Source organism: Staurois parvus, unplaced genomic scaffold (genome assembly GCF_062004578.1).
Source record: "Staurois parvus isolate SC_StPar_1 unplaced genomic scaffold, SC_StPar_1.0 ptg000165l, whole genome shotgun sequence".
In the NCBI taxonomy this organism is placed as follows: domain Eukaryota; kingdom Metazoa; phylum Chordata; class Amphibia; order Anura; family Ranidae; genus Staurois; species Staurois parvus.
The window spans coordinates 14,737,340-14,754,168 of record NW_028317961.1 but is presented as its reverse complement, the minus strand read 5'-3'; the positions used below and the strand labels follow the sequence as shown (position 1 = coordinate 14,754,168).

At 40.2% G+C, this 16,829-nt stretch overlaps 1 protein-coding gene across 6 annotated transcripts in view; it reads left to right on the top strand.

Moving 5' to 3' along the window:
- NHSL1 (NHS like 1) overlaps nt 1–16,829 on the top strand; it is a 264,179-nt gene that overhangs the window by 111,759 nt on the left and 135,591 nt on the right. Inside the window, exon 1 of one of the 6 annotated variants that reach the window (XM_089676243.1) lies at nt 15,607–16,276. The exons of 4 other annotated variants lie outside the window; for them this stretch is intronic. In XM_089676243.1, coding sequence (XP_089532369.1) covers nt 16,072–16,276 — 205 coding nt within the window. In that variant the 5' untranslated portion in view covers nt 15,607–16,071. Of the gene's footprint in view, nt 1–15,606; nt 16,277–16,829 lie in introns of those variants that run through there. One more of the 6 variants, XM_089676247.1, reaches the window with a different exon arrangement.

Below are 16,829 nucleotides of genomic sequence, written 5' to 3'. Positions count from 1 at the left end.
TCTTAAATTACAAAGTGTAACATTCCAATAATTAGACATTTCAACTTTGTGACATGGGATAGAGGGACCTTTTAGAACCAGAATTCTTTTTCATTTACGATAATAATCCTTGAGTGGTGCAATTCAGAGCAGCTAATAAGATTTTGCCTAGCTAAAGTCAGGCTATTACAAAATGGAATGTCACTTTCTGCTGTGTGTATATGCAAGTATGTGTAAGAATAGGAACTGTCTGCTAAATAAGGCTGCAAGTGTTTAGCCCAAAGGCACATTGTTAATGTACCCCTATACATACATCAATTATATGAGTCTGGTAAAAAATATACAGGTCATCAAATGTTAATGGGAAAAATATACAATTTTCAAATTTACTAAAACTCTAATAGACAACACAGAAACAAGAGATAAAACAAAAAAACACAAGTATCGCCTAAAGGTACACTCAGTGTTTGCTAAAAATTGATTTCACAAATGGATTTAAAAATAAAATTTAATTTTAATATGCAGCTGCTATGATCTTCATACTGCCAAAAATGGTTTCTTAACTGCTACAATGGTAACCTGGGGACATTCGGAGTATATACAGTATACAGTATGTATAGAACTCCAGCAGAAATTTCACTTCCTGCTTATGTGGCTGGTCCACTACCTTTCCTACCAGTCTGCCAAGAGCTTGAAGTTAAATTATGGGCAGTTAGAGGTGACAGAAGATACTTTCAAATACTCAGGTGTGTGTCACAGGGTTGCAGAAGCTGCACTGATCATTTGACTGTAATAAGGGCAGACCCTATCTCTTAGCAGGTAACCTAAAAAAGGAATAGTAACGATGCCTACATATGTTTCAGTATGATGGTTTGATAATCTGATCATGAAAATATTATGATTGTGCAACACAAAAATCAAATCATGGTTAGGCTACTGTTTAATGTATTCATTTTAAGCTGATTTTGTAAAGGCAGAACTGAAGAAAATACCGGATATGTTGGATAATGTTTGATCAAATGACTATTTTAATGCAAAAAATATTTTAATATAAATCAGAATTCTGGTTGTAATTTAATAGAATCAGATGCTAAGCTAAGAACTCAACTTCTCTGACTGTAAAGCATAGAAGGGTTTAGTGCTGCTTGATGTCATTTTTTTTAAACAAAGGTAGAGTTTCCCTTGTAACATGGCTTACATTTTTCTTTACCAATTATTAGATTTCATTATTAAATAAAATAAAATATTTGACCAACAACATTACTATTTTTTCTAATTTCTATTATTTCTAAATCATAGTAAAGTGACTCTGTCACGTGAAAAACATTTCTAAAAAGAGTCTCCTGCAAAACAAGAATTTTAATACATTGGGTTTCAATAGCTACAGCCACTGGCAGAATCTTTACAAAACTGTGATGGATATCTGGTCCCATGCTATGTGATGTAGTTCTTCTTACTGGTTACTTTGCCACTACTGTGTCCTGTAGGGACATAACGGACGTGAATGGAAAACCAGAGCACATGGCAAGGGGTGCAGACATCCATGTGTTAGATCGGGGGGTCAGCCAGCAGTAGATTGTGATCTACCAGTAGATCTTGGCCAGGTGACTGGTATATCTCAGTCTGGGGCTTGCTGATATGCTATCCCAGAGCATCAAACAGAGTGCAATGCAGAGGAACTACTTGTAAAGTTGGAGCTGGGATAGGGAGCAAGAGCCGCATAAGTTGATGTAATTTATGTAGTGCTGCTCCTACTCCCTGTCATTAGTTGGTGGGTGTAGCACCAGCCAAGCATGACCCATTCAAGTGAATGAGGCCGCTCTGCAATTGCCCTGCAACCTTGTGCAGTACAGCAAACAAGGGGTTAAACAGGTAGTGGTGTGTTGCTTTGTCACCACCTACTTTAAGCCCTTGAACCCTGCAGAAGCATGCAGTTGCGGGGCACTTGCAGAGTGGCCCATTTACTTGAATAGGTCTCAGTTGACAGGCGGTAGCACCCACCAAAAGCAACAGGGGGTGTAATTCCTGCTGCGGCATGTGTACACTGCTGCTTGAGTGGGGTAGGGATTGGGGGCGGTAAAACCGTGATTCAACTGCAGGGTTTTACCATTCCCCAACTTTACATGTGAACAAGCCCTTAGGGTGCTGCTGCCGATTACAATTAAAATGGAGTTCCACCCTTTTTTTCATGATCCTTGCCACACAATGCCCACCCACAGAACAGTCTGTTATGGGATTTTTTTTTTTTTATTGATTTCTAAATACTTTTTTTGCTGTCAGTATCCTGTACTTCCAGTCCGGCCGCCTAGGCGATTTTTTCAATAGGCGATTCTCTAGGACTCTTGGGAAATCACCATTGGTTTTCCCAGGTGTCTTTGGGAAGCCTAATGGTGAAGTCTTGTGGTATTTCTTGACCGGAAGTGACGTTATCAGGAGGAATGATTGACAAGTTGCCATAACAACGGGGTGGGATCTTCCGTCGCCGCCTCCATTGTTATGGCAACCTACAAACAACACAGTGTCGTCCTGTGTTCTTACAGCGCAAGTGTGAGATCAAGAGGCGCATGCGGGGTAGCCAGGTGCACTGAATCCTGAAGAAAGTAGGAGCTGGCTTCAGATGCCCACACTAGTAATGGCCGCTACCTGCCTGCCGGGATCCTGTTGAGGAATGTCACATTTACAAGTAAGCAAACGACATACACTTAGAACACTGTCCTAATTATATACTGCAACTGAAGAGAATCACTGGGTGCTTTTTGTAGAAAAGTGCAGAGGAGACTGGAACTCTGCTTTAAGGGCTCATTCACAGGTGCAGTAGGCACTGCTGCAAATTGATCCCAGTGCATTTAACAGGTGGTGAGGAGCTGATATGTTGACTCTTCATCACCTGATTTAAACCCATGATTGCCATGCAAGGCATGCGATTGTGACATGGTAGTATAGCAATTAGAGGTTTAAATCAGGTGTGAGGAGGCAACATTGTGCCCGGTGATCTTTGACTTCTCCCATGTTGTTCAGGCAACTGTTTTTGGATTTTTTTTTTGAAGAGGCATAGTCACTTTAAAATACAGCTGCTTGTAAAGATTAGTATCACAAAGTACCCCCTGACTATGTGAGCCATAAGTACCTCTTGATGTATACTTATTATTATTAGTTATTCCTAAATGTTTTTTTAAATGAAAATCCAATGGGTATTAAAAAATACAAAAATTGCTTTCTTCAAAGTTCAAAGTGAACAGGAGTTTGTTTGCCTTTGATGTGATTGGTGAACTGAAGGGAATATTCACATAATTTATGGTATGATGATAATCAGCTCCTGTAGTAAATCAGAGCTTCTGGCTGAGACAATGCACCCTATACTAATGTTTGAAAATATATAACTTTACCAGTTACTGTTATCATTGAGATACAGAAGCAATATAAGTGCCTGCTTGCACCACCCCCACTGTCTTCCTATTGTCCTATTGGAGTTGGTAGGTCCAATCTTGAAAACGTATGGCATGCCCTGCAGCAGAAAATCTCAGGCCCTGTTTTAAGTAGGCAAAATCCACCCAAAATTGAACAGAAAATGTCAGTTTCAGATGATCTTACATTTTACTTTACATTAATGTTGCGTTATGCATCATTGAGACTGTTATACATTTGCTGTGTTTCAGTGCATTATCCAAATGTTATTGTTAAGCAGTGATAGTAAGCATGGGTGAGGCCCGTACTGCAAGGTCCAGCTGAGTCATTCAAGCTGAAATTACAGGGAGTGGATGAATTAAATTAAAAGATACACATTGTTGAACCAGCCTAGACTTTTTTTTTTACAAGAGCATTGGCTCAGGGCTGAAAACTGAATTATATGGTGCTAGTGGCTTGTTCTGACATTTTGCAGATGTTCTAGCCACAGTTATATATAAATGGATAAAATAAATATATATGTGTACACCATGGTTGGCAAACTATTCTTGCAACTGTCCCAGTTTTAGTATAGAATTCCTTTACAAATTAATTACTCTATCCTGTGTTGATAATAATAAATGAAATTGTATATTTAAACCATGACTCAGACCAAAACATTTAAAAGAGAAATGCTGGAACAAAAAAAAAAAACATATAAGCTAACCTAGATGGCTGGAGCATCAATTTGATGCTTCATCTGTCCCTTGCCAGCTCTACGCTGAGTATTGAGCAATTAAAGACCGCTGATTGCTCAGTTCTCAGGTCTGCTCTGAGCACAGAGCAGTGGTTGTCAGTCACCGCTCTCTGCTCTGCCTTCCGGCAATCACTGGAGTGTTGGACAATGGCAGGGGTGGGAGTAGTTGGCTCAGTCTCTCAGCGGCACGCAGGGAGGCTGAGCCAGCTGTAAGTCGGGCATATGGGCAGATCTTGACATTATTGTTGGTATTTCTGCAGAGTCTGACATCAGCTGAATCTGGGTCACTGGAGTGCAGACCTATGTGCAGTCCTGTGACCCACAGGAGAAGTATGGTCATAAGAGCTTTTGCCATACTTCTCCTTTAATCTCATATTGGATAAAGCATGGATAGGTAAGAACATATGTAAGTTTTTTTTATTGCCATTTGTTTGGGAAGTCAAGACAGGAGGTGATGATTTAAAAACAAAAAATATACTGAGAAAGGGATAGAACTTCTGGCAGTGCTTTTCTTTATTGTTGTCTTTGTATTCTTATCCCAGTGGCCATGGAACCCCTGAATATTTGCATGGGCATCACAAGGACAAGGAGTATGGCATATATCTCCAGTGGGCTCACAGGCAGAACAAAATAGTACACATTGCTTTTATTTTTTATTTTAATTGTTGGTTGATACAATGACATTAGGCTGAGTAGACCATCCCATATACCGTACTCATAGGTTTAAGCTTCTCCTGGTTGATTATATACAGTCTCTGGGCCTATTTAAACATACAGTACTTTTGGTTTCTTCTTCCAGCTAGATATTACCCAAGGGAAAATAATTACAAAAAAATCAACACAACTCAGCTTTTTGTTCTCAATTATGGTCTTTCCTAGATCACTGATCTTCTCTCCAAAATAAGCCGAGTAAGCCTGTAAGTTATACGTAGAGACCTCTAAAGGGCAAATCCCCAAAAGGATAGTTTATATTTTGGAGGGGGGTTTGGTGGGTTAAGTCACCTGCTATCTTCTTATATTGCTTTGTTCATGCTCACCCCAGTGTTCAAGCCCATCCTGTGATATTTCCACTCCACTTGTTTTATTTTTCATTATATAAATTAGATTAAAGTGAATCTGTGAGGATAACATATGGGATTTAATGGCTTGTTTGGTCTTATTTTTGGACTTATTTGGTCTTATTTTTGGACTTATTTGGACTTGTTTCAGTAAGTCACTTGTCTGAAATAAGCTCGGAACCAGTGACATCTGAAAAGTCCAATCTTCTGCCCTGAATACTGGTATTGACTCGATAGGCAGGATAAGGATGACAGCCTCAGAGCCTGGATTCTGAAATCAAGTAATCACTGGCAGGTCCTGTATTTCTGTGTTCACAGGATCCCTTTAAATGTCTGACTGGAACTTCCTCATAATGATGCAGCACATGAACAGACCAAAGAACTCAGACCAAAGTGCAGTGCTCCCATCATCCAAGTATCCAGGAAATAAATGAACTAGCCATTTGTTGATATTAAAGTACACCCAAAAAATGCCTGCATGTATCTTTACATACATATCTGCTGGTACACTCCAGAAGCTGCAGAAATTTGGGTGCTTTATTAAGCTGATGCTAGCTCCATTTCCTGAACCATGGGTCCCTGACAATAATAGGCAGCCATACTAACTGCTGGGATGCAGGAGGCTATTGGATGTTGGTCCAAAGTTGACTTCAGGAACTGAATTATGTCACATAACAGAACACCCCATTAATCAGGACTTCTGGGGCATTCTGACAGATGTCTAAGAGCTCATTCACCCTGGCACTCCATCTAGCTTTTCTAAATGCAGGAGACGTTATTAGGGAAGTATAAATATCTTGTATGCCTCCCAGGTCACTTTTTTCTGCGTTTCGATGCTTCCGCTTTAAAGCAGGTTTAGCCATGTTCAGACTTGTTTAGTCTCATTCACATGTGTTCACATTTACACAGACCGCACATACAATTTTTTTTTTTGGATTTGATAGATGGATACAAATGTTGAGCTTGTAAACGTTTCTGAACTTCTAGTGTACAAATATACATAAAAGACCATAGGATGCTTTCCAATCCTTTCAAGATTATTTGCTTTGTGGATGTGAACAGTTTTTGACACTAGTGCGCAAGAGACCAAAAAATATCTGAAGATGCTCCTTGGTGCAATTTTTAACTTTTAATCACCATAGATGCACTTCGCTATTTAACAATAAAAATGTCCCTTTTTGTTCTGCTTTTGGGGACGGTTCACACCATGAATTGTACAGGAACGTGCTGTGCGTTGCTGTGATTCACATGCGATTAGGGTCAAATTAATAGGCTGAAATCGGGACTGTACCAAATGTAGTGCGTGCACTACTTTAAAAAACGCAACTGCTGCGGGTAAAAGCAATGCAGATAAGACTTGCGTTTCAGGAGTCTTTAAAGCATCTGAGTACCACAAACCAAAAGCACAATTTAATTCATTTTTAATATTTAAAATAAACTCACCTATCTATCCCTGATTTGATTATTTAGGTGTCCATTTATGACACAGAGAATAGCTGCGATTCAGAGGATCGCAGCTGTTCTTTGGTTATTCACAGTTTATGACACTCAGGAGATCAGAGAGGAGCGATATCAGCCCTTCACTGGAGATCTGTGTTCTCCCTCCAGATTCTCCAGCCCAGAGCTGGAGAATCGGAGGAACCGCAAACTAAGTAGCCATAATTTACCTCTGTTTAGTAAACTGATCTTTTACTGTAATCTCACGAGATTATAGTAATAGCAGCCGTTTTCCCGCGTTTGTAGATTGCTTCTCCCTTCGTTCGGAGAACTGATCTACACCGCTTCATAAAAGGCATTCACAGGAGAACTGTGTTCTTGGAGAATGCCAGAGAACTGAGCAGCGATCATTTAGCGCTGGTTCATAAACGGACACCTTAGTTTGCTAAGAAATCACTTTGAAAAACACCTCCTAGCATTTCTGACCTTGGCCATCTGCCTTTAGCTCAGGCATGAAAGCTTAGCGTTGACCGAACCCTGCTCCTCTCCTGAAGACTTTTTGGATGTATGACATTTGCCTAAGCATGAAAACCAGGAAGTAACTGAAGAAATGTACAAAAAAAGTTTAAAAACAGTAAATAAGATATACTTTTCTATCTATTTACTAATGCTAGCAGCACAAGGATTAAAAATTGTCAGTGTTGATTGAGAGAGTGAAGTTCTGCTTTAAGTTATCATTGACACCTGCTGCAGATTGCAACTGCAGTGCATTTTGAAATGCGTGTGCGGGAAACGCACACGGAACGTGGGTTTTACTGTACCACGTTCTGGCCTTAACTCACAGCCTTGTTCTTTTAGTTATTTCTCAATGCTTGTAACTATAGGTGAGGATTTTTACGCAGACTGACAAATATTGACATAGACTTTAGCAAATATTTGAAAAAAAAATCTTGCAGTATCTATACAACTGAAGTCCCTAATCACAACACTGCATAGTTGGGTAACGTGCAGAGAATTGGTGGAATGTCATGGAATACTTAATACTTCCATCTGTATGTCTTGACACTTTGTCTTCCTGGTCACTGTACATTCACTAGAAATGCATTGTTTACTTAGGAAGTTTGCTGTGTGTTAGCTCATAGGGAGATTTCCATTGCAAAGCCAGCCTACTAAATGATTCATAGAAGATGACACTTGGTGAAGTCATCGTAGAGCATTTCCGTAGGCCAAAGGTCAGTACACTATACCTAGATTATTCATGCAGTACAGTATGAACTGAGAAATACATTTATTACATCCTTGGGTGTCTTTTAAAGTATGACAGAACATTGGAGAGACTTTCCATCAGGACACACTGAGCACTATAGTTCCTGGAGGCCTGTACCTAGAGTAGTTGGCAGTTTAATAAAAGTTGCTCATGAAATAATTCATAGGCCACCATATCATATTTTAATTAAAATAATATTAATATGAAGCAAATCCTTAGGGGTCTGGTTAGCAGGACAGGAGTCATCTTGTTAGAAATGTTTTCCTCATTGTGGCTGCCCTTTGCTGAGATTCAAACACCTTAGTGTTTCAGTGTATTCTTCTCTTAGAAGTACAGAGCAGGTAGCTGCACCTAGAATACCTGTGCCAGTTACTCTGTAATGTAGATTTCTCATTCTGGTCATACATTACAGTGACTAGGAAATGTATTAGTTATGACTGACATACGATGAGCATTTGGAATCTTTAAAAAAATAAAGTTGTGGTGATTGCAGATATTTGCCCGCACACTACTATACTATACATACTATATGAACTTTTTGAAAAATATTGCTTACAACTTTCAGATGATATTTGTCAACTTAAAACAATTCTATGTTTGTTTGACTAGCTTTTTATTTCTGATGACAAGGCCATGGACAATAAAGGAGATCTATCATTTAAATGTTTTACAGTTCTGTGCCCAATGAGACAAAAAACACCTTTTGTACTTCGTCCCATGTTTCTAAGTGTGTAAGGTGTTTGGATTTGAGCACAGGTATATCTTATTTCTGTTGTATAGTACAGGTCAGTGATGAGACCTGAACCTGTAGCTACAGCTTGTGTCTGTTTGCCCCATATTAGCACTTTATCCATTGGAGCCTTTGCATTTTGCAGAGCAGAGTAGTGATTGACCAGAGAGGGAATACTTTGACGCAGTTGGACAGTTTTAAAGAGGTAGTAAAGTGTGAAAAAACTTCCCGCTGCAAGTTAACTTCTTAACCACTTCCCGACCGGCCATTGCATATAAACGGCCGGACGGTGGCAGTGCAGGGTCGGGAGGCCGTTTATAAACGGCCTCCCCGCACCCTGCTTGTGCGTGCTCCCTCGGAGCGCGCAGCACCGCAATCCGGTGCCCACTGTGAAACACCGATCGTCGGACGGGACCTCTGTACGAGGTCCCGATCATGTGATCACTGATTGGCCAATCAGTGATCACATGCAAAGTAGTAAGCAAGATGTCACTTGTGACATAATTGCTTACCACGTGTGAAATCTGTGAATGATCACAGAGGTCACATGGTACAAGGCTATTCACAACAGCCTTGTACCATGTGACAAGCTGTGACCAATCACAGCTCACTCAATGAGTGCAAGAATGCACACAGAGAGAAAGAGAAATGATTGCTTTTACATCCTATATGGGTGTAAAAGCAATCAGTGTAAAAAAAATAAAAATCTTCATCACCCCCCCACAAGTAGTACAGTATCACCATAGTGACACTGTACTGCTAGGGTGACAGTATGTAAAAAAAAAAATAAAAATGTAAAAAAATGTTTAAAAATTATAATTTTTGGTTATAAACTAATTTGGATTTTTTTTTTACTAAAAGATAATGGAATAAGTTTTGGCAAAGATTTATGATGAAATATTATTTATTTGCAAAATTTTATTAAAAAAACACTTTTTTTCAAAATTTTTGGACTTTATTTACATAGCAAAAAAAATAAAAATGCCAGTGGTGAATAAATACCACCAAAATAAAGCTTTATCTGTCTCAAAAAAATGGTAAAAAATTCATTTGGGTACAGTGTTGCATGACCGCGCAATTGTCATTCAAAGTGTGATAGCGCTGAAAGCTGAAAATTGCCCTGGTCAGGAAGGGGGTGAAAATGTCTGGTCTGGAAGTGGTTAAAGCAGTAGCAAAGTCTCTATCAGAAACTAAAATAATGTGCCTGTGAGGGATTAGCCCAGTGGCAGGTTGTGCTTGACCCCCTGGATGAGTCAGAGAACAATGAAAGAGGCTCAGCATGACAGCAGGATCTTAGTGAATAAAGTGGTGCTTTATTTACAAGCCTGGTGAACACACGGTGCATATATTCAAAACAGCAAAAAAATTACAAACAGAAAATAAAGCCTTGCTACACTGGGCATCTAACTACAAACACAGGTTCCTATCTACCTGTCTGGAGACAGCCTGCCACTGCTCAGACACAGGGTGTTCACACAGAGGGTCTCCCAGTCCAAGATCACACAGATTTACTCTCACCACAGTATTGTTTGGTTGCTCCCCAGTCTGTCCTGCACAGCAAACTGGTTCCAGGTTGGAGCATTCTCCCTAACCAGAGCCCTTAACCTACTACAGCTGAGCTAATTACATCATCAGTGAGCCAAACATGCTCACTACACAGCACCAAAGGAGAAACAGTCTGCGTAGAGCATGAACCTGGGCCAAATATACCTCCCATCCTGGACACATCCCTTAGTTCTTCCTGGCTACCTGTCAGTGCTCCACTGCAGTTTTAACCCATAATGTACTAGTATGCACTGCATACTAGTGCATTATGAGAGACTTACTTACCAATGGAGACCTCCAACACTGGGCTGTCACGGCTCCCAAAGAGTCCCAGGCACTTTCATGTTAACCAGGTCCTACTTCCAGGTTCTGAATCTTTGGCTGCTTAATTTGCAGGGCTGCAGTGACATCATCACATGCGCACGAGAGTCACACTGCAGCGGCATGCACAGCGGGCCGTAAATGTGGTCTGAGCTGCGCATGCATGGCTCAGATCGCATTACTTGCTGGGGTCTCCCTCTGTCGCTAGGGTCTCTTCTGTTATAAAAATGCTGCCTGTTGGCAGATTTTTAAAGAAGAGTTTACTACCACTTTAATATGCTAGAATGCATAGCATATTTATGAAACAGCCATCTCCTTCATAGCTGTTGTTGGATCAGCCCCAGCAGGAGGGAAGGGGTGATCAGACCTCATAACTAGGGTTAGAAAGCACTTAACATGGCACAGAGTACATACTACATGTACTTTGTCCCATAGGGTACAGAACTGTAAAAAAAATAATAGATCTTCTTTAAAGAGGAATATTACCCTTATCATAAAAGTAATAACAAAGGCATCTTTAGAAATGTTTAGTAATGGCAATCTACAGATACTTATATAGATATCTACAGTTTTTTTATTCTTTATATACCTTATTTTTCTTTTCCTCTCCATTCTTCTCATGGTGGCCATTTCATTAAGGGTAGATGAATACATCTCCCCTTACGTCTTGGGTTTGTCTCTTGGAACATGTGACAGGAACATCCAAAGATGCATCTGTGAGGCCATCACCAATGCTTCACTCAATCAGGAAAAGGAAAAACAGTAATTGTAAGTAAAAGCAAAAACTGTTTGATTATTAATGGCTGTAAGATGCATACAAACCTAATATCAGCTTTACTGACCTTGTAACAAAGTAAGGAAGTACAATGCATTTCTAATAAAATGGGATTTCCAAAGTAATCTGTTAAGGCCACGATAGACATGAAATGTAGTAATATGATCACCAAAGGATCGGATCCCTCTGATAGAAGCAACTGACAAAATCTAAAATTGTATATTCTGATAATGGTTTCCTCTGTTTGCAGTCAGGTGGATGCATATAACATTAACATATACCAGTGTGCTTTTTATTTATAACTTATACACAAATCAATTCTTATCAGTCCTGGTGCCTAAATAACTCTAAAGTTCCTACTACAATAAACAGATATAAACCTCACTCTAAGGGCAACTGAACTGCATTCAAATTTCAGTACATTTTTCAGAAAATGTGAAAATGCAAATTTCCATAATCATTATCTGGTCCAACTTGTGTCCAGCCACTATGAAAAGGCTAAACGGTCATTCCCTGTAGATGATTATTGGCTGACATTGCTGTACACACATTTTACCAGCAAGTCTAGATCTGTTCATGCATTACCTCCCAACTTTTTGAGATGGGAACGAGGGACACCTATTAGCAAAAGTATGTAGGCCTAAGACACCCCCTGCTATGCCCGCTTAAAGGAGAATTATACCAAAAAAATGACTTGGTAAACCCACAAGTGATTTTTTTTATCAATACTATTCCTTTTTACTGGGTTTTGAAATTTACAGATGCAGCAATTTAGAAATTGGATGGAAGGTTTAGCACTGGAAAACACTTTTTGAACTATAAAAAATGCATTTTATATAGAACTATAGTGATCAGACTAAAATGAGGGACAAATGAGGAAGAATGAGGGACAGAGGGACTTTGTTCCAAATCAGGGACAGTCCCTCGAAATCAGGGACAGTTGGGAGCTATGATTAAACACTCAAGTGCCAGAATAGTCAGTGTTAGATATAAGGTGTCACTAGATAATGATTGGAACGCAGTCCGATCACTCCTGAACTCCTTAAAGTATATTTAAAGCCCCATTTTTTCTGTTTTGGAGAGGGTAAGGAGTGGGTTCAAACTGCTGTCAGTTTCTTTTCTTTGCTGTATCCGAGTGGGAAGATTGCCTTCAACTTCGTGTCCAAAAGATATAATAATAAGGGCTGATTTACACAAGAGTTGCCCTGTAGGGAGTGCAACGTTTCAGTGAGCTTTTCAGATGGCTTTGGCTAGGTAGGTGTGGAGCAGTGGGGTGCTAATGAGGGTGTGGCCCCACTGGGGACACTGTGAAAAAAATTGTCAGGCAGCCATGGCACCTCTAGTGTTTTAGTGAGAGGAAGAACTCAGTGTGAGAGGAAGTTCCCTACCCTGCACAGTCCATCACTCTTCTCCACTGCTCCAGGCTTCTCCTTACTACCGCTGTAATCTGCTGAGAGTGTGTAGGTAGGGAGGGTGATGTCTGTTCTTGGGGCGGGGGATGAGGGGTGTTTTACTTAGGAGGTGAGAGGTTTTCTGCACTGGGGAGTGGAGGTTGTCTGCACTGGGGGGGCATTTATTAATGTGAGGGGGGGGGGGGAGGCAGTGCAGTCAGGTTTGTTCTGGGTAGGAAGGGGAGCTTTTTTTTGTATTGAGTGGTTTGTACTGGAGGGGTTAGCCTGTGCTGGGGGCATTCAGTCTTCACTGAGGGGTCAGCCTGTGCTGGGGGCAGCCTGTGCTGGGGAGGTAGGGTCAGTCTGTGCTGAGGGGGGAGGGGATTCTATACTGAGGGACAGTGCTGAGGTATCTGTCAGTGCTGAGGAGTCTTTGCTGAAGGGGGGGGGTTGGTCTGTGTTAGACAGGGAGTCTACTGAGGGGTTTGTGTTGGGGGGATCTGTACTGATGGGTTAGGCCATACCTACAATGTGGCACGTGCCATTATATTTCTCCATATCGTTTGTATCTTGAGGGGGGAATGTAAAAAAAAAAGGTGGGCTCCGGGTGTCAAATGTGCTAGGTACGCTAGCGGTGTGGAGGCAATATGTTACCTCCTCACTGCCAGTTTTAACCCCTAAAAGCCCACAACACCATGTTGCAGTACTGTCCATTTAACATGAAGTGGGGATCATTTATGCCATGCCACAATGCAAAGCACTGCGTCCTCGGAATGTATGTACCCCTATACGGCTGTCTTTGCAGCTTAGACTCAACTGCCTGTTTTTACCACCTCCAGTTGCAAGTGCAAACTAAGCCTAAATGAGAAGGATTATCTTTAAAGTGGGCAGAAATAACCACTTACAGAGCTGTCACTGAAACGTGTCCCCATTTGAAGATTTGCCCTCACATGCAGTCCTAATGACAACTGTAACAGATTTAGATTTCCCTTTACTTTTTGTCCCATTGTCAGTGGTCACCAAGACAGATAGGATGAATCTTCCCAGTAGGAACACAGACAGCAATAGAGATCTAATAGGAGTAGAAAAGCTTCTAACACTTTCCTACTCTAAAGCTATAAAAATTGTTTTGGATAGCAATATAGATCAATAAAGCAAGCTATTGTATGTACAGCATATGGAGTGATTATCACGTTAAAAGAAAAGCCTTTAATTACAGGTGACCAGCATTTGTTATGCCGGTTATTACTGCAGTATGGAAATGAACCTTATTGTATTGTTGTGTAGGGAGTCCTGCTTGTAGCCAGGCATACCATGTACCACCTTTATAGATGGTGTGGTACAATCCCAGGTTTACCAAAGCTCTGGTGTTGAAAGAACCAGTAATATCAGTTTTAATAAAGATTTTTTTCATATTTCTGACTAGATACACATCTATGCCCTTAGCTGAAAAATAAAACTAGGCATTGTAAAGAGCAAAACATTAAAAGCATAAACTCCTCACACCATTAAGGCATCATGCACACTGGGCGTTTTTAATGCTGTTCTTTGGGACATCTAGTGTTTATATTTCTTTTTTGTGCCTCTAAATAGCCCTACATGTTAGCCTATGTGTCCATACACACATAGGCATTTAGAGGGGTTTCGAGACGGGTTTTTGGAGGCAGAAAAAAACGCTAGGTGTGTTTAGCGCTCGAGCGTTAATTAATTTTAGTGGACAGAATAAACTATTATTCTGACCAATAAAATGAATTACAGCCCAAGGGATTGACGCACCTAAATGTGTTACACACATTTACAAGTATCAGTTGCTTTTTTTGCCAAAATGCCACTGCCAGAAGGAAAAGCGTCTAGGTGAGATGGCCAAAGCATCCAGTGTGTGTGAGGCCTAAAAAGGCAGGCCATAGAAAAGTCGAAAACTGAATGCTCTGTGGATTGAAAAAAGGGAAATGGCTCACACAATTGTGCTATCATTTGTTTCGTATTTTGAAACAAAATCCAGCATGTTGGATCAGGCAATTTTGATTGTGACATTAAAATCGCATGTCGCAGCTGGCACACTGATGATGCAAAGAAACAACCAAGAATTTAAATTTGATTTTCAATTTGTCTATGGCCAGCCTAGTGTGAGAACAGCATGGAGATTTAGGGGCTTTTTTGCAGGTTTGCATGCTCATTTTTTCCCGTGACCTGTAGTACAGGAGCAGAATCACATTTTTGACAACAGAAGAGCCCTGGATGGGGTTATACACATGTAATGGTCACTATGCTTTGCATCGTGGTTAAAAATGATCCCCCCTGTTGAGTTTGCTGAAGTCATGCTGGAAAGGATGATGATACGATGTGTACCTGTCCCAATGACATCATATACATCTACACTTGCTGTAATCCCCTCTCTGATATAACTGCACATACAGAAAAATGCCTATTTCCTTTTCTCTACCGAAATTGAAAAGATTGACGGCTATGTGCATAAAGATTTTCTAGCAAAATGTCAAATCTGTGTGTAACGATAAGGCCAGATACACGACATGAATGGACTGATACTTTCCTAATTGTTCTAGTAACACTGAAATTAGATGTATTGCTTACAAGGATTAAGATATTTCTGGCCACTCACACTTTCAAATCATTTGCCACCATCTAGGCTTACTGAGAGAGTAATATTAGCAGTAGGATATAAGTGAATGATGGCCTTTAGTATACATTTTGACACTAGGGTGACTAATGTAACAAGAATGCTGATCAAATGTTGCTTTTTAAACACTCTGCAGGCATGTAAAAGTGTTGGTGCCAGGCTTGTGATCTTGCATGTGCAGTGTATTTTGAAAGACACAGGCTGCTGTTAGTGTTGTGCTTTGGGACTAAACAGGGAGTGTCCTGCTCCATGTACTGACAGTCCCAGTGGGGAGATCACTCAGCTCACTTCACACTAGAGGACACACTAGAGGAAGCACGGTGCTATCAGCTCCAGCAGCTCAGGCTATATTTATAGTGTACACTATGTCTACCTGCCCGAAGTGTTTCTTGTAAACTGGAGACGCCAAATCACTGCTCACCTTTCACAATCTATGAGTCGCAATATACATTGATTCCACCACTGAACATTTTCAAGACTTATCATCTCAGCATGATGGATTTATATGCTTTTTACATTTTGAGAGGCTGGTGGAGACCATTGATAAATCAACATTTTTGCTGAAGTTGTTTGGATGTATAACACAACTCGGATTGTTAGTCTGCTCCTTGCTATTGAAGATTGCTAGTGTGACAAGACTTGAGATGATTCTTGGTATACTGCTACAGACAGTAGTGTTTAGGTTTTCACATGATTTTGACTCATCATATGTTTCTTAGGAAGACAATGATCACTTGATGGTTAAGAATATCAGTATAATTTCTAAGTGTCAACCAACTATTAGACAAAATGAGAAAGGAGTCCAATTCTGGAAGCTTTAGGATCAAGAGAAACTCTCATGGTCCTTTCTCTCGACCTGTGAGTTGGATCAACTTCTCTTCCTTGTCTCGAAAAACCAAGAAGATATTTAAAAGTGATGAAGACCTTTCCATAAGCAGTAAAAAGGCTGAGGATAAGTCTGAAATTTTGGGGTGTCAGAGGCGCAGCAGAAAAGGTAAAGTAAAAAAAAGTGTGTGTGTGTTTTTGTGTGAATATGACTTTTTTTGTATGAGGATTTCTTTCAAATGTATGAGATAATGCTTCACTTAGAACATCGGATCACATCAATTGTGTATGGAGTGATCATTATTGTTACCATGTAGTAATTTGTTACAAGGAAAAGTATAGCTTCAGTGAAGTCACTCCTGGAGATTGCTTTTTATTTGCGCAGCACATTGCAGCATCACTTGCAGATGTTCTTACACATTAACGAATCTAGTTATCACACAACTTTCACATAAGATTCCATTAGAAAAATCAGTGAATCTTGTGTGAAAATAACAATAATTAGACCCCAAACATGTTCTTATTTGAAATGGCCTAAGGGATTCTTCTTCCACTTGTACGTATGTAAATAGTAGGAACCTGTTGCATACAAGAACAAAGTACCTTGTATAGTAAAAAGACATAACCTCTCTGTTCTGTACCTTTTTCTGCGATGTCAAACTAAAGTTGTATGTATTCAGGGGCAGTTATATTCGGAAGAATGTAAAAGCCCTGAGAGGTAA